Source organism: Nesoenas mayeri (assembly GCF_963082525.1).
Source record: "Nesoenas mayeri genome assembly, chromosome: 24".
In the NCBI taxonomy this organism is placed as follows: Eukaryota; Metazoa; Chordata; class Aves; order Columbiformes; family Columbidae; genus Nesoenas; species Nesoenas mayeri.
Genome location: NC_137546.1, coordinates 5,296,018 through 5,313,828, shown reverse-complemented (window position 1 = coordinate 5,313,828; position 17,811 = coordinate 5,296,018). Strand labels below are relative to the sequence as shown.

The window sequence follows — 17,811 nt, the reverse complement described above, 5'->3', positions numbered from 1 at the left end:
ATGTTTTTTTGAACCGGTGCCCAGACCAGCATAGAAATCACAACCCGTTTCTAAAGGTGGGTTAGGACCAGTGACTGTTTCCTACTCCTTTAGTCCCCATTTTTTCACCCCCTTCACTCCGCTCCTGCCTCAACCATCTGATTTCAATAGCTGGTGACACTTTAAATTAAGACTTCTGCCCTATGCTCAAGCCCTGATTTAATGAGACAGTTGTTGTATGTCATCTAATAAGTACCAATTGTGCATTAGAACATATTTGCCAAGGAGGAGCGGTGACGTGACAGGCACAGCTCACCGCAGCTTGCTCTCTTTCGCAGCCAATATGGTGCTTGTAATCATTTAGCGTTTGTTTAATACCCACTAGAGCATCTTCCTCCCCATCAGAGCCCAGTGATCCACACTCATGTTTTATAAACCAGAAGGACAAAAAGATGTGTGGGATTAATAGTTTTACCTGCAGCACCTTGGGCCCTTTTTTTCCTTCTTAGAGTTGCAACTGAGTTGGCTTCTACTCTTTTGGCTTGGCAGGGGAATAGATTCAAAGAGACCAAACTTGCAACTGAGTATTTTATTTTCAATATCTTTTTGTTATGAATTTCAGTGTTTTACTGCATTTCAGTCTTTCCATCCAAAGTTTGTATTTGCCCTTGCATCCCTCACCCATTTCCTTTCCATTTTCATTGTTGCTATTTAAAAGGCTTTTTCATCTAAAAGAAAACATTGTTTTTTTCATTACATTTATATTTATTTGTACATCTGTCAACCCTTTGTAAGCCATTTGTAGAGGGACCTGTAGTATGTCACAAAAACTTAGTAGTATTTTCATTACTGCGTGTTTAAATGTGATCAGAGCCCAGCATGGAAACTCAACATTTTCTATTCTTAGCTCTTTCTCCTCATACCTCTCCATCCATCACCTTTTTTGTGTGTAGCAGTGAAAACAGAGCTGGTAGAACTCTTCCCACCTTTGGAAAACTTCTATCTTCCACAGAAAGGCTTGTATACATGCACTAAATATCATCGTATGGCACTAATGTTTTGAAGTTCCCCTCGTTTGTGTGCTGAGCTCATTACAAGGCTGGAATGAGGACACCAGCCTTGGCTTTGGGGGGTTCGCATTCCTTCTCCCCCATAAACGTCTGCGCCGGCTCAACTTGGAGCCTTTATTGGGCTCGTTTTTCCCCTTGTAAGGTGAGAGCGCTGGTGATAAAATACATTAAAGTAGGTTGCAGAAATCTTTGGAAAATAAGAAGAATGTTGCAGAAATAAGACACTTCTCTGCTTTTTACATAGGTGGGACTTTGGATAACACGTGCTCTGTGCTGCTGCTTTCTGGGGGTGTCTGAAGGGTCAGGATGCTCAGCTCCCTGATACAGAAAGCTCTGGATTGCTGGGTCTTTTTTGCATGGACAGGAGGTTTTTTCTCTCCACATAATGACCAGGGGAGAGTTAATCAGATGGGGACTTTATTATTGGTGACCCAAATGCACCCACAAAGCTCAGGCACCAGCTGGTACATACATTAACTCCAGTTTTGCTTAATCTCGTGGTTTTTAAGACAGTCTCACAGTGGGGAGGAGCCAGGACACACAGATTTTCTGAGCATCTCTTAGGTGTGAACAGTGTGAACCTTGGGCAAGGCTTAGGGCAAGTAAAACCCAGGTTTGGTTTGGGGCTTTGGTCTATGTGCTTTGCCTCGATTCTGCCCCTTCCCTGGGGTCCCCAACTTTGTGCCAAGGTCCTGATTCCTCTCTAAACTGGAGGGTGCAAACCAAATGGAGAAAACTCACACTCAGGGGTGCATGGGGTGCAGTGGGAGGATGGGAGAGAATCATTGACGTTGTCAACGCTGCCAGGACTTAACGTATTGTGAGATATGGCAGCTTGTTTGCACGGGTGTTAACCAGCCTCTCCTGTCCCCTTCTTGTCACTGCCCAGTCCCTGCCACTGCCAATCTGTGTCCTAATCTCCATCAATTAACAAGAAACACTTTCGCCCCCTCACTCTCCCCCCCGCGCCGATACAGGCACCCACCCCGAAGCCTCGGATAAAGAGGAAAGAGCCCCCCCAGCCTCGACCCTCTCCCCCTTTACTTTCCACTAACTCAGCGCAACCAATTAGGCATCTGACACCCGTACTGGCTGACAAATTGTTTCTGTCATCTGCTTTCTGTCTTTCATTAAACGAGAGGCGGAGGGGGGAACGGAGAAGGGGAGGGGGGGGCTGGGAGATGTGATCTCCCATGCTTAGCGAGGCCAGATACATTAATTACAAAACGGCCATTTGCAGCATGAAAATGCATTAATTAAATTTATGCAATCATTATCTTTAAATAGTCATATCTTTAAAATAATCAGCCCTTCCTGAGTCTTCCCTCTCCTCCGCTAAGTATCTCTAATCCCTTTTCCACCAGTTATCTCTGGATCAGCAGCGACTTGTACGCTTTGAAACTTCGACATGCAGGAGATGCCTTAGAAACTCTGCTTGAGTAACACAAGTGGGTGAGATCTTCACTGCTCCCCTTGGCCCCAGCAAGGAGGACAGGTGAAGCACAACCATACATAGCAAATCAGAGGATTTGCCAGTTTTTGGAGGCTTTTCATCAAGACATTTTCATAAAAGAGAGTTTGCTGCTCAGCTGGGAGTTGTGGGGTTAATACATAAAGTTCTTTGGTTGCGTTTGAGGGCAAGCTGTGTTGGTTTACATACCCACCTAGTAAATGTATTGCTGGTTTTGTTTGGGAGAGGTTTAATTTTAATGAGGTAACGATTCTATGATTCTATTCTATGACCCTTTGCTTTGGTGCAGATGTAGCTTTGCCAGCAAACAGTTACCTTTCATCAGGTTATCTTTTTATTTTCAGAAATCACTTAGTTCAAGGCAGTAAATGATGTTCGCGAGAAAGGCAAGCTTTTAAAAATAGGCATTTTGCTACTCTGATGCTTGAGATCACTTCTTAGTGGCTTCATAGTGTAATTCTAAACAATACTTTATTTTAGAGTACCATCAGATGTAGCCAAACCAAATTGTGGCAGACAGGTAAGAAGGAAGCGCAGTTAACGACGTGTTAGTCCAGGAGCTTCGACTTTTACACTTTGTTGTTCAAAGACTTCACCTGTTTGCGATGGCTACTCAAATAATCACTGCAAACTTCTCGAGGTTTGTGCTGCTCCTCAGCAGGTGCCAAAATACCCAGGGAGGAACTAATGTCATCCCCTGCATCTCTAACACCGCAGGACAACTCCAGTCCAAATAGCTTTTAAAGAGCTGGAGGACTCCAAGAGGGATACTTATCTAAACTCAAATCCTTTAGGGCTTTCTTATTGCTTCTGGTTAAAGATTTTTTTCTGTTCTTTGTGCGTCTGCATTGCTTTTAATAAATCCTAAATGTTTTTTTCCCTATAGTGCCTTGGTAAGCCAATGTCCAATTAGAGGGGAGCTCCCGCAGTGGCATTTGGACCCAAACCTCATGTTGTGTTCAGCTGGAGTTATAAATTTGGGATTAAAACCAGGTAGAATTTGAGGGAGGGATTTGATGGTGACCGAATTGTACCAGATCTTTCACATGTGAGGGGCAGAAATTCAGCAATGGAAGCAAACAGCAGCTTGCCCTGCACAGGAAAGTCCCCCCAACAGTCCAAGTGTCCCCAGCCTCCTCTTGAAGTGCTTTACAACACGATAAGCTGTTTGGATCCAGCACAGCATGAACGTAGTGTAAAGGTGATTACAAATAATGAACACAAAAGGCTCGTTCTTCCCTGGACTGTCTCTGAGAAGGGACATTTCTGGAGAGAAGGGAAAAGCCTTACTATGGAGCAAAATGGGGAAAGCGGTTGTTGAGCTAGAACATCCTAGCTGTAAGGGTAATCCTCTCTTAAAGCCAGTGTTTTCAGCAAGGATTCCCACCTTTCTCCTTCCTTCTCGTTCCTCCTTCTCCTTCCTTCTCCTTCCTTCTCCTTCCTTCTCCTTCCTTCTCCTTCCTTCTCCTTCCTTCTCCTTCCTTCTCCTTCCTTCTCCTTCATTGTCTCTCCCTCTCCTCTTCCCTGTCTTTGGAAGTACCCCAGTGCTCCCTAGCAGCAGGGAGAAGTGCGAGGGAAGAGCACGTGGCACTATCTAGGGCTGCAAAAGGTATTTCCTTGGATTTAGGAGCTGTGATTTTCCTACGGGCGAGGGGAAAAAGAGGTCCTGCCTTTAAAAATTCATCCCTGTGGTAGCCTCAGAAAATCCCAAACAATCTTGAGGCGCTTGCAGACAGGACCAGGGTCCGTTCATTCATTAGGTTGAGCTGAAAAGAGAAACCCTCACCTTAAAAAATGCACCAGGCTCCCCCTGCCCAGGAAATCAGGGGAACCGAGAGCGCAAATGAACAAGCAGCAGAGGAGCTGGCAATAGGAAACGCTTCTGATTTTCCCTTTCTTCCATTCTTTTGCCAGCTCGAGTTATTAAGTGTTGGGTGCGCGCCTGGCTAGCCCTGCACTTGCTGAACTTATCAGGGTTATTTCATCTCCCCATGACCTCTCCGTATTTACCATGGGAACCCTGGAGGCATTGGCTTTGCTTAACTGGTGTATCTTACACTGCAGTTAAGCTGGACCTTAACTGATTACAGCCCTCGATTGATCAGAGGGAGAGGGAGGGGAAGAGAAAGAGGAGTCCTAGAGCAGATACGGGTCTATCAGTGCACCGAGCAGCTTCGCCCGGGGCTGGGATATGGCACTCGGGGGATTCTTTGTAGTGCTGCTCTTTTCACATTTATAGAGGCTCCCCTCCACTCTCCAAAAAGGGAAAGACGGGGAGAGAAAAGCAGGCGGGGGTTGGGCCATGGAGTGGACTCAAAGGATCTCAGGAAATCTTGTTTCGAAGCAGTAAGTCAGCACCCGCACTCCATTAGCAGTGTCCGCGGGGGGTTCTGATAGTGAGCGAGCACACAGCAGCTTAGCCGAGAAATGGGAAGGAAAAAAAAGTAATAAAATGAAGGAGAGAAATGGAAAGGGAGGAGGGGACGAGGAGACCTGTCTGTGAATTTTGGGTTGTCTTTGTTAGGCGCTGCCCGCGTAGGGATGCTGAAGAAAGGAACCACAGGAGTTTAGCAAACGCTTTTAATTTGCTGGGACTTAGTTGTGCTGCATGATCTCCCCACCCTGCCATTATTCACATCAGGCGGATGCACAGCAGTAGATTTAGGGCTGATTTAGTAGGAAACCTTTGTTTGTTTATTTCTTGGTATTAGGAATCTTCTCCCAAGCCCTTTTTGTTCCTCACCTGCCATCAGCATGTCTGAGCTTACCCAAGAATGACGAGTAGGTGCAGAATAAAAACCACAAGTGATCTCCAGCCTATTTGCAAAGCCAGACCTAACCTGAGTGCTTCTGTCTGTTTGGAAATGTCGAGGAATTCCAGTTTGCCATGGTTGTGCCTTTCTGCTTTCTCCTCCCAGATGATTTTGTGAGTTCCAAAACGCCACAAGCAAGATTCATCTTCGTGCAATCAGTACCCTGCGTAAAGCTGCCCAGGGAGGCTCCATATCTCAACAAAGGGATTTTTCCCTGGAAACTTCCCTTTCCCATGTATTCACTTGGCCTTTACAGGGAAATGTGCTCACAGGGAAAACAGCCATCAGGGTAGAGTTTGCTTGCGGTGGCTTCTGTTAGTGCGGTTTAGTGCCTGGAAATACAGAATGCAGGGTGGCTCAGTTTGCCAACCAGCATGTTTGGGAAGCATTGGCCTTCTTTCAGTTATCCTGTGTAAAATGTCTTAGCAATTCCAATTTAATCAGGAAAAAAACTTCCCGCTGAGGTAACACAAGGTTGTGATGTTAATGGTTAGTGAAGCACAAAGTGCCCATTTTCAGAGGGGAGATACTGAGCAGCGCAGGAAAATCAGGCTCCTCTGACACTTTGAACATGGCCAGGCACTATTTAGCCTTTTGGCTCCAGTCTCTCCCATTTCTGGAAGGGGTGAGTCCGTATCTTTTGCTTTTGCTTGTTAGTGAAATTAGTGCCCGTAGAACCTCCCTGTATCTTAAACAGCCCCCGCTAGCACGGCATGTCTTTTTATTTCCTCTCTGATTATCCAGACTACTGAAAGCTTTGCCATCTCCTTTTGTCTAGGTGATAGTAGAGTTTGGTGCCCTAAAACCAGGGACAGTGACTTGTTTTTCAAGATGAAGACGTTTTTAATGTAATTCCCATTCACAGTGATGCCTCCCTGCACTCCCCCCCAAACTACGGGTGTAGAATCCTGCGGTGCTTCCCATTTCCTTACGGTATTTCCATTGCGAGAAGAGCCCGCTCCTCTTTCCCATACCATCAAGACTTAAGCAATTTCTCTTATCCTTACAGTTAAGACCTTCCCCTTCTTTTGTATAGCTTAGAAACTTTTCTTTAGACCTTCTCCATAATTTGTACATCTCTACAGAAGCAGGGTGCCCAAAACAAGATGCAGTGCTCCAGGTGGAACCTCACCATAGCCTTGAACAATCAGGTAATAACTTCCCATCGCCTTTTTTGTTTTGTTTCTCCTAATCCCCCCCTTGCGCAGCCTGCACCGGTCTGCTTTGCTGCAGCTCTCATCGCACCCCCAGCTCCATCCCACCCCCGGCATCTCCCCGAGCCCTCTCCATCATGAGTGTGTGGCAGTTTTTCCATCCGTCAAGTGAACAGGGTCATTTTAGGACACAAACCGTTCATCTCCATTTCACCCGCTGTGTCCTAGACTGCTCCCCTACGGTACTGAAACATCCTTCAGATGTTTTAAGTCACCGAAAGGCATTGATGATATTTCTGGGTTTATTGTTCGCTGCCAAACGCTACCACTGGTCAAGTACAGGCCCACAGTAACCGTTTTTGACCACTTTGAAGGGATCTGGTGACGTCTGTCCCATATGCTCCAGAAAGGATTCAGGCACGTCGTGTTCTGTTCCCGGCTCTGCTTCTGACACACTTTGCGTGGCCTCGGGAAGGGCATTTCCCCGGCCTCTGTGTGTTTCCTATGGAGTGGGGAAGGTTACAAAGATGAGACTTTACTGCTGCTGCCAGCCCGGATCCTTCTGTAGCAGGAAGAGTGGTTGTGTGAGGTTGTGTTAGCTCATAGTCACAACACTCTTTAGCACTCGTAACGTGTGGATGGATGGATTATAAATACCTGGTTAGACGAGGCAGTGGAGCATCAGGTTTCTAGAACTTAAACTTCTTAAAACCCACAACAAAATAGAGTTAAGTCACCTGCTCATTTACCCCAGTATTAATCAGGACTGTGCTTGAAGTCAGTAAAGTTATGATTAAGGCAGGCTAATGTGAAGTTTGCTCCAAAATTTACTTAGAAGCGACTGCAATTACCCCAATCAGATATTTTCTAGGTGCGAGAAGTGTGAAGCACTGTCTGGATCCTTGGCCTGATTGCAAAATCAAATGTAATGGGTGTACTTACTGGATTGGTATGGCAGATTGGGATACAACTCAGCTGGGTCTGGTGATTTGGAAAATATTCAAAATTAATTGCTTGGTTTTGTGAGTGCAGTGTTAGCGATTGCTACATAAGTCATTTTAGTCCTACCTAGGGGCATATTTGCATATATTTATCCTCCTTTCAAGTGAAGATCTTTGGAGAAACTGTATTTATCTCCTCACAACTCTTTCTTCGGCTTTCAGTAGTCCTACAGTCACCTCTTCATTTTGTTTCCATTTAATGTATGTATAGAATAATCGACTCTTCCTCTTCTCACCAAGTGAAAATGAATCCACAGAGATCAAAAAGCATTAAGATGAGGAAGGGTTGCCTTCCGCAAGAGAGGAGGAAAAGATTAGCCGAACAGGCTGCAAAATAAAGATGGAAAAGATTAAGCTGAGTCCCCACCAAGTAGCTGAGAACAGTCTTGGAGGCCAGAGCAGGAGCTGGATCAACCCACGTGGCAGAGAGACCAGCCCCTCACGGAGAACACGAGCGCATCGTTAGGCTGGGCCGTGTCGTTAGTAAACCCGTCAGGTCCTGCAGTTTTCCCAAGGAAGTGGTGTAAATGTTCACCCCACAGAACCTGAAACAAAGAGGGATTTCAGCCCACCATCACTCTCCTGCAACACAGAATTTCCAAGTGCATTTTCCTGATGTAGTATCAAATATTCCAACTGATCACATTTCCAGCCTTTCCCAAAAAGAGAGGATTTCTCCCCATTCCTAGGGAAGCCCCCAGTGCCAGGAGAGACCCTTCCGCTGGTTTTCCCTTTTCCACTTCTACCTGGTGTCCAGTTTGCATCCCTTTGGGACCACCCGACAGCTTCTCTGGAGTTAACACCCTTCAGCTAGTTGCAGATCATTACGTGTTCCCTTTATTGAGAACTTAGCCAGGCTCAGCACTTTCTAAACGCAGCATTTTTCGAAGGCAGCCTCTGATTTTGGACGCTTTGCGCTGTGTTAAATCAGGTGCCCAGAAATGGAGACACCACAGAATCCAGGGTCACTCTGAAAAACTCTGTCCACAGGCTCCTGCCTCCCCATCACTTTGTTGACTTGGGTTTGATCTCCATGTGGCTTCTTGGTGTCATCATAGAAACATTTTGGTTGGAAAAGCCCCTCAAGATCATGGAGTTCAACCGTTCCCCACCCAGTCTCCTGAGAACCTCATGTCCGTCTGTCCAGCCCTCCAGGGATGGTGACTCCAGCACTGCCCTGGGCAGCCTGTTCCAATGCCCCACAGCCCTTTGGGGAAGAAATTGTTCCCCAGCTCCAATTGAAACCTCGCCTGGTGCAACTCGAGGTGGTTTCCTTGTCTGCTCACGGAGCCGCGCAGCATCGCTGAATGTGGATATAAAGCCTGCTGTGTCCAGGGCCTGATATCTCCTCGGCTGGTTATCTTAGGAAGCCTAAAGCAAACTGATAACGCAGGGCAGGAGGTGTAGGGACTCAGAGGATGTATAGCCTGTCCTGGGCTGCCCTGATATTTGTCATATAGCTTTTGACAGCAGAGAGCAGCGAGGTGCAGCAGCCGGGTTCTGGGGCAAGGTTTTGTCGTGAAACTTGGCTGCTCCCCTCCCTGGTGCTCTCACCCCCTTCTCTATCGAAGCTGTATCTCTCTTATCACTTCTCTACCCACCCAACTGTGTCCCCCCTCCAGCCCCCCAACCTAAAATCCGAAGGCCTGATGGCACAGATTGAAGGCCCTAATTGCACTTCCCTTTCCAAAGCCGCCTTCGTTTATCATAAAGGGTGCACATTTCCCCTGCTACAGTTTCCACGGCCAGAGGCCCTGAGGGCCAGCTCAGAAATGGAGGGAATTAATTACATTTTTTTAACTCCCCTTCTTTTAAAGTATGGGAGAGAGTGATGAAACGTCCCGGGGGGGGACAGGGAACAGGGGGGAGCACAGAGATGAGGGTGAGGAGGGAGGCAGCAGCAGGAGGCAAGAGGAGGTGGCTCTTTCATCCAGGAGGATCTTTGTGCATTAACCTTGGTCTCCCCAACACATGGACACCCCTACCTCCTCTCCCCCACGCCAAATGACCTTTGGAAAGGGTGGAAACAAGATCGAAGACTCCTCACACCGTGGCTTTTATTGACTTAGCCCAAAGTGCGAGCCCACGCCACGCCTGTGACTGATTTGGGACAGCGAGCAAAGGGGAAGGAGATGGAGAAAGGCAGAGAGACAGCCGGTGAGAGGGAGGGGAAAGGGAAGGCTGTCAGTCACTGTGATGGACAGGGAGCAGATTTCCCTCCAGATAAAACCTTACAGATGTGAAGTGGGTATTGATTTTTAGTTAGTGATGATAATGCACCAAGAAGTAATAAATTATAAGAAAGCAAGGTCAAAAATAAAAGGTAAAAGGACTTTCCATTCTTGAGGAGGGGATTTCTCCAGCTGCCTCAGACTTTACGAAGTTCAAAAGTTGCCTGGAAAATGAGTTTATCCAGCTGAAACAAGAAGGCAGATAACGTGGGGCTGCCGAGGCTGGGGGGTTCGTGTAGGGTTATCTGTGCTGGGTGGCTGCATAGCAGAGAGGGAACAGAAACCTCCGGTTTGCCCTTGTTATTCCTGACACCTCCATGTGTCCTGGAGTGGGGAAGATGGGATGCTGTCCTCTGATAAACCTGTGCAAACAGAGTTTTGGGGCAGCCCAGCCCCAAATTGCTCTCAGTGTGCCTGGAAAGGCAGAGACTTCCCACAATCAGCGTTGCTGAAGAGGGAACAGAGACTTTTGGGGTTCAGCTGAGCCCCAAACCTCTCTCAGGGTTCATCTGGCAGCCACCCAGGAGCCTCCAGCATCTCCAGCCTCCATACGGTTCCGTATCCATTCACCCCCCTGGCATCGTCCTGATGAAATCCCGGTATCCTGATGCTTCGCTACGGATTTCCAGAGGGAAATTCAGCCCGTCTTTTTCAGAAAGGGGTCTTAGGATGGGATGAATTGTCCTTCAGAAGTGTCACTTTCTCTGTAGAGGGATTCTAGAGGATTAGCAGAGACTAGAAACTTAACTTTGCATGGCTAAGGTTAGTTGAGTCCTAGCTTAAGTGACTTGCACAAGCCCTTGTGAGTCAGTAGCAGAGCTGGGATTAGAAATCAGTCCTGATTCTGACTGATTAAAGCCAATTACTGTCTTTAGTGGGATTTGTGCAAGTGTCTTCTCCGGTCTCAGCTCCTCTGAATCTGAAGAGTGTGAATCTGGGTTTCATTTACCAACGTTGCTTTACATCCCCCTTTCTTTTTAAAAGGGCCTTAGCGGAAGTGTTAATATGACTTCTGCTTGCTTTAAGAGCCTTTTATTTTCTCTGAGTAATATAAAGCAGCTGACTCTTTTGGGGAGATGGCCAGGAGGGAGAGCACTAGGAAACCTTCTGCTCCATGAGTGGTTCCAGTTGCCCTTCGTTTTGTAGCTCCCAGTTTCTTTCCTGCACCTGCAGGCAGCACTACCAGACCCAGACAGCTCAGGAAGGGAGAGACCAAACGGTCCAGCTTTGTGCTGCCCGAACTGCTGTGGTTTTTGCGCCTGCAAGAAGGATGTTTATTGTTCTAACCATCCGATTCTGCTTGCAAATGAAATTCAATGACGTCTCATGGCTGCTGTATACACGAGTGTCCTGGAGATCCGCCAGGGCACGGAGGTGCAGGTTTTAACACCTACAGATAAAGTGATGTTGAAGCTGTGAGGTCTGAATGCGGCCGGCGGGATCGAGGGGCATAGGAGGAGAATTCGGAGCTGAGCCAGAGCAAAGTTCATGACCCGGCTTAGTGGAAGGTTACAAATAACTTTGCAGCTGGAAAACCAGGCTGCAGCTCTGTGATTTCCCCACTGCATAAGCCTTGAGGCAGAGAGGTTTACGTTACATCCACACAGAAAAGCATGACAACCCTATTCTCATATTAATCCACTCTGTCTTGCATATTTAAATGCAATTTCCTTTCTTCATCCTCCTGTCTTTCAGTCTTTGGGCTGTCAATGGGGCAGGGAGTTCCACGGGCACATTTTGCACAGCGTTACGGCGAAACAACTTCATCTAGGTACCTTGGGGCTTAATCGCTGTGGTTAAGCTGTGCCTGGAGGGTCTGGAGAGCTGAAGGTAGTTTAGGCTCTGTCTGGAGCACCGCCTGTCCTGCAGTGTAGAAACAGCTAAGCTGGGTTTAACTTTCGGGGGCTAGTAGTAAACTCCAAGCTCAGTGCAGTAGGAGGGGGTGACCAAACAGTGTCTGAGCTCTGTGCTGCCACCACTGTGCTGCTTGTCCGAAGCTGTTTTAGAGCTGGTTCCTGTGTCTCTGTACTTCACGGCAGACTAAGTGGTCAGGGTTAGATTGATTTTCCAGGCTTTTTAACTAACTCCCTCCCCAGAGCCTCCCCACAGGCGTCCAGCCACCCTTGCTCCCAAACTCCCCTCCCAGCCAAATCTCAGGGCGGCTGAATCGGGAGGTGGCATCGCATCAAGAGAAAAAGCATCTTTGCAGAGCTCCTGAGTCCTTCCGCGGGGAGGAGAAGCTTTAGAAAGCCAGAGCCTAGCTGGTCATTCAGCCTAAGCCCCCGTTCCAGCAGGAAGGTGAAGGAGGAGGGGACGGGGAAGGTGTCGGGGTGAGCGGGAAGGGGACACGCCGCTCTATACAACCCCCCTCGTGTCCTTCCAGAGAATGTATCCACCACACAATAGCTCACCAGGCCGCTGCTGGGGGATAAAGGGCTCATTTTACCACTTGCCAGGCTCCAAATATTTCCAATTTGCCACTTTAATTGATGTCAATAAGGTTATGCTAAATTCGGAGATTTTCAAGCCGCTCGGCATCTGAGCGCTGGCCTGGCCCCCCGAGGTGACTGCCCGTCCCCTCTCCCCCCGCTGTCCCAGCCTGCGGCACTGCCGACATCAACCGAGAGGCATCGCGAGTTCCCTTCCTTCCTTCCCTCGCCACGGCCCCGCTTCTGCAAACTCTTTACACTCTTCGCTTGGCAGCCCGGGGGTAATTTTGCTGATTGCAGAAGGCAATTGCATTAGAATGCTAGTTTTAGGTCCTTGTGTGAAGGCTTGGGGGCAGTGGTTTACCCCAAGCTCACCCGCAGGAACAAATCTGGCATTTTTGCTGCAAAAGAACTTAAAAAAAAAAAACAACAAACCCAAAACCCAACAAAGATCATAAGTTCATCTGTTTCAGGTCTCAAAGCAGGAAGATCACTTGTGTGCAAATTTAATTACATTTTTAAACCAAGCACTACACTGAAAGGAGCTGAACCAGAACCTATTATCCTTTAACATTTGAGGGTAAAGAGAACTTTGGCATTTCAGTCCCTAAAGTGGAATCTGTGTCAGAGGCAGAAGGGGTTTGTGTCTGCTTTCATTAGGGACCTTTGCAAGCCAAGCTCCACTCAGGCTTCCAAAGAAAGGGGCTGTATTCAGCATCCCTTGTGGAAGATACTGATTGTTGCTCCCTGTCTCGTGGGCAAGAGCAGCTCGTATAGGAAGGGAAGGGGTGCTGGTTCACGGCAGAGCACGTTGAGCAGGTTTCTCCCAGGTTTATTCCTCTCTCCAGCGTTCATTCGGAACAGCACAGTTGACGTTGTTGGCGGGTCAGCAAAGAAACACCAAAAATCGAGTGTGCTGTGAAGGAAACCCTCAATTATCCCTATTAAGGTCTTTCAAATAAAGCATTAGACACCGAGCAGCCCACTGTGGGGGTCTGTCTGTGATTATGTGGTGGAAGCAGGCCTTCATTCTCCAGCCTGTGTTGATATTGTATATTATACGTATAGATGAACGATACACGGAGCCTGTTTCTCCCTGGTATGCATGAAGACAGCTGCACATGTGCCCTTTCTCCTCCAGCCATTGACGTGTGGTCTCCTGTGTTTCTCCAGGTGATGAGCATCCTGAGCAACCCCAGCGGGGTTCCTCCTCAACCCCAGGCTGACTTCTCCATCTCTCCCCTTCACGGTGGTTTGGACACCACCAACTCCATCTCTGCCAGCTGCAGCCAGCGGAGCGACTCCATCAAATCCGTGGACAGCCTCCCGACTTCCCAGTCCTACTGTCCTCCCACCTACAGCACCACCAGTTACAGCGTGGACCCGGTGGCTGGCTACCAGTATGGACAGTACGGACAAAGTAAGTGCGCTGGTTGTATTCCCCTTGCGTACAAGAGAGGGAGGGGATGGGGAAGGTATGGATATTGGAAGGGATTCCTATGGAAGTTTGGCCATCTAGAGAGAAAAAGCAGATCTGCTCACCAGACGCAGATGGAGATTGCTCTGCACAGCCTCCCCAACACCATTGTAGTCTGATTCTGAAGTCTCAATTAAAACATTTTAGTTTACCTATACTTACATTTTTATATAGAAAAGGACAACTTCCAGACCTCTCTCCGTCCCCCTTTGCAATTCTCACTTCTCCAAGTGTCCTAGAGCTCATTCGTCCTGCTCGGCCAGAGGGAAGCTGGGATTTTAGTGCCATCCCTTAGTAATGCAGAACTATTATATATGTGTCATTTCTCCCCTCTGCCAGGTAAGGTCATATTGAGAGATTTTGCTACAAAATACATTAAACCAATGCCTGTCAACTGGGCCGTGGTTCTGTGAGGGCTGAAGCGAGGCTGGAATTATAATCCCGAACCCAAAGCTCAGACCTGAATGGTGGAAGGACCCTGGGAAGGTCTGTTTCTCCTCCCGAATGGGTCACAAAAACACCAGCGAGCTGGCAAAGGGCTCACCTGCCGGTGTTAAACTAATAATAAGTGTGGTGTTGTGAGAGAGTGATCCGTGGAGGGTTAAAGGTGCATCCTCTTCCTCCGGGAGCACTCCTGCTTGCCCACAGCTTGTCCTCAGTGACCTTTCCTTCCATTTGGCTGTGGCTTTTTATTCCCCTCTCCGTCACAGCCCTTTAATGTCTTTAACTTCTCCAGTTAAATGAGAACCGGCTGTGGCGGCAGACGGGATCAATAGCAGCTTCCCCCCACCCCTCCTTTTTTTGTTTTTCGGGAGTTTGATCTGTGACCCCTTGACCTTCCCCTCGCTTCTGGATGTGAGGCTGGACACACGTGCTATTGATAAAAATCTTAAACAAATTCCAATACCATGTATTTCCAATAAAGATTCCCTTGGGCAAGACGTTAGTCACACCCATGTGTGTAAAAAATAAAATCAGGCGGACGAGCTAAGTTTTCTGAGAGAGAGAGACCAGCAAAGGAGGAGGAAAGAGAAAGAAGGGTTTGTATTGGTTTGCTGCAGGAATTTTTACTTGGGCCTCTCCTTAAGCTGATGAAAACCCGCTCACACAGCCCTATTTATGATGCTTTATTTGCCCCAACTTCCCTGATGTCTGTCGCACGGTTCCCTGTTTTCTGCTGGACACCTATTTAATTTACAAGTCCAGTTTAGAGCCCGCTGGGCTCGGTTCGGAACAGGAGTGTTTTCCTGTTACTAGTCATGAGAGTCCCGATAATGAGTCCCATTTATAATAATGTCTGTGTGAGGAACCAGTTTTCATTGGTAATTAGTCCTGTTAGAGCAATCACTTACATGAAGTTGACCTTGGTAGAACAACATTTTTCCTTGTCTTTCTCAGTGCATTTTGTATTTAGCAGATACTTTATTTCCTCCTGCTTTTTAATTCTTCACTGTTTCTTTTTCAAATGCTGTTTCAATGCTGATCAGTGGGAGGTGACCTCCACAAGATCATTATTTAGTGATGTTCAGTTCAAATAATATTTTTCCTCTTTCTATGATGCGGCAAAAAAGTATCAAAACTCTTTCTAGTGAACACTGTGATATAATAAAAATGGGGGGTGTCTGTGGTGGGGGCAGGCTCTGTGTAACAGGGGATGTAACCAGGGCTTGTAGCTTTGATAGGCTTTGGAGAACCTCCCTCTGCCCACTTCTCTGTTTTAGAAACACAAACCCAGACATACTTTCTCTCTCACATAAGCAAATAAACACCCAGAGTACTTTGGGTATGTTTCTGGTTTTATTTTGACTTCCACTGTATTAAACCAACAAACCACTTCTTGGTCTCCAGGCATGGGATGCCCTGATGCCTTTGAACTCTTCCCGTTGGTACAAAAAGCAACATTGGGAGTTTAGTGTGTTTCTTTTAGAAGGAAGGAAGGGACTGCCATCACTTCTCCGTTTCGCTGGGTGCTGCCCAGGGCAGGATGACCAGTCACCCCCGTCCTTTCCCAAACACCCACCTGAATTCACACAGGTGACAACAGGAGCAGAGGCACAACCACACAGAGAGGAGGCAGTCCCCTCGTTACCTCTCAAAGACATTAAATAATGTGGTTCCATGAAATATCAGGGGACCGAGTTGCCAAAGCCTGGACAAGAACCGTAGCACGGGCTCTCACCCTGTATACACCCCATTGAAGCTAGAGGCACCACAACACAAGGTGACAGAGCCCAGCGCTTGAGTCGAGCTGCCGCAGGATTGTCCCCGAGTAGCGCCACACACGTGCCATGTCCTCTTGCCTAAAATTGGCTCCTTCCAGGCAGAAGCCCCGTTGCCCCGCAGACCTCGCTCCGGCCCCGCGGAGCTCACCCCGCGCTCATCCTGCTCCTTCCCAGCGCCTGTGCTGGCCCAGCCGGCGAGGAGCAGAGATGCCAGATTAATGTGGTCCTTGCGGTTCCCAAAGGCCGGAGCTGTGTTAATGATGCCGATGATGGAACGCAGAAGCGTGAAAGGAATTCTAATAGATATGACAAGTCTAATAAGAATTTGTGTCTGGAAGGGACCTCCTCTGGGGCAGACGTCTGACAAGACGTTGATGGCTGAAATTTGTTTACTCATTGGCACCGATTGGAGATCTCCTGCCAGCTCCTTATTAATCTAATTTGAGACATTAAAGCTAGTGAAAGGGAGAGACTTTGACTGAAGCTCAGCTAATGAGCAATGTCACCATCCTGCCCCGCTCCTCTTCCCCCTCAGACCGCGGGGCAGTCAGGCGAGCTGGGATACGGGTTCACGCATCGCTTCAGGAGTTGTGGCTGCGGTTCTCACCCAGATGGAGCTCGGTTTCCCCGAGGAAGGGCGGCTGCAGGCAGGCAGCAGAGCTCGCACACGTGAGTCAGCGTGCAGCGGATGAGTCAGATTTGAGCCCTGTCCAGACTGGGTGAGCGTCCGCTGAAATCTCTGGGATCGTTTCCACCAGCGTCACTGAGCGCAGGAGTTGACTTTGCCACCGTGAGATGACGATATGGGGAGGTGAGGCTGGAAGGCTTATCCTGCTGCCTTTCTGCTCAGGCTTCTCTTCAGGCAGCTCCCTCGGAAACACCGTTTTCCATGGCACAAGTAGGATTTTGGCTCTTTGCGGGAGGTTCACGCAGGGATTGGAGGGACTGCAGCAGCACAGGCAGCACGCCGCAGTTGTGTTCACGCAGCAGCAATGTTTTCACAGGTGTTTCTGGCAGGACCATCATCAGTTTGAACCCTTTGCTAGGAGCACAGCGGGGCTCTCGTGTCTGTGACAACCACCGCGATACTCTTTGTAAGAGTCAGTCCGTTGGGCCTGTTGGTTACACGCCCTGTGATGCTGAATGCCTCATTTCCACTGAATGCTAACCCTCATGTTGTGCTGTTTTCTCACCCTCCTGTTTCTTTTCCCCCTCCTCTTCAGCCGCTGTTGATTACTTGGCCAAGAACGTGAGTCTGTCTACACAGCGTAGGATGAAGCTGGGAGAACATTCAGCCGTTCTGGGCCTCCTACCAGTAGAGACAGGCCAAGCTTACTGAAGAGTCCGCCTGTGCCAACAACCCACTCCAGCAACTTGGTACCACTGGAGAAAACACCACCAGCCTTCCAGGAATCCACCTGCACCCGGACCCTACTCCTTCCCAGTTCCCTTCCACCTCGCACCAACTTGAAGGAGATGGGAAAGATGGGGAGGGCTCTCCAAGTGTCCAGCTGCTCCCAGAGCACTCATCTCAGAGGCAAGCTTGGCTTCTGGGACCTGACTTCTCCTCTGGCCAGAGACAATGGGTTGGGTACATTTATTAACCCCAAATTCATGCCCTCCCTCTAACCTACCTGGCCGTGGCATTTTGCCCACACTTAAGGACTTTCCATTGATCTAGGTAGTTGGCATAGTGAAAGCCAAATTGATCTTTTTTCCTCTGTAAAAAAAAACGTTTCATTTTGTTTCTTTTTCTTTCCATTGCTGTAAATTTGGTGAATGTTGTATAGGAAGGAATAACCAAGCTGATCATTAATGGTGATGTAATTCGGGACCACAGAAGACCTATGGACCAAATATAAGAACTTGTTTAAAAAAAATAACCACAAATACAAACAAAACCAGAAAAACATATGTTAAAGTGACAGCAAGTTTCCCCACCCCGCTCTCCCCTTCCGTTCTCA

The 17,811-nt window shown here is 48.1% G+C and overlaps 1 protein-coding gene across 3 annotated transcripts in view; it reads left to right on the top strand.

Annotated features, from left to right (window-relative positions):
* Nucleotides 1-17,186, top strand: part of PAX7 (paired box 7) — a gene marked incomplete at both ends in the record, with an annotated part of 95,766 nt that extends 78,580 nt beyond the window's left edge. For 2 of the 3 annotated variants that reach the window (XM_080358717.1, XM_080358716.1), the window contains 2 exons: nt 13,322-13,568; nt 17,071-17,186. In XM_080358717.1, the coding sequence (XP_080214843.1) occupies nt 13,322-13,568; nt 17,071-17,186 (363 nt within the window). Of the gene's footprint in view, nt 1-6,418; nt 6,485-13,321; nt 13,569-17,070 lie in introns of all 3 variants that reach the window. The other variant, XM_080358715.1, reaches the window with a different exon arrangement.
* Nucleotides 17,187-17,811: the final 625 nt, after the last annotated feature.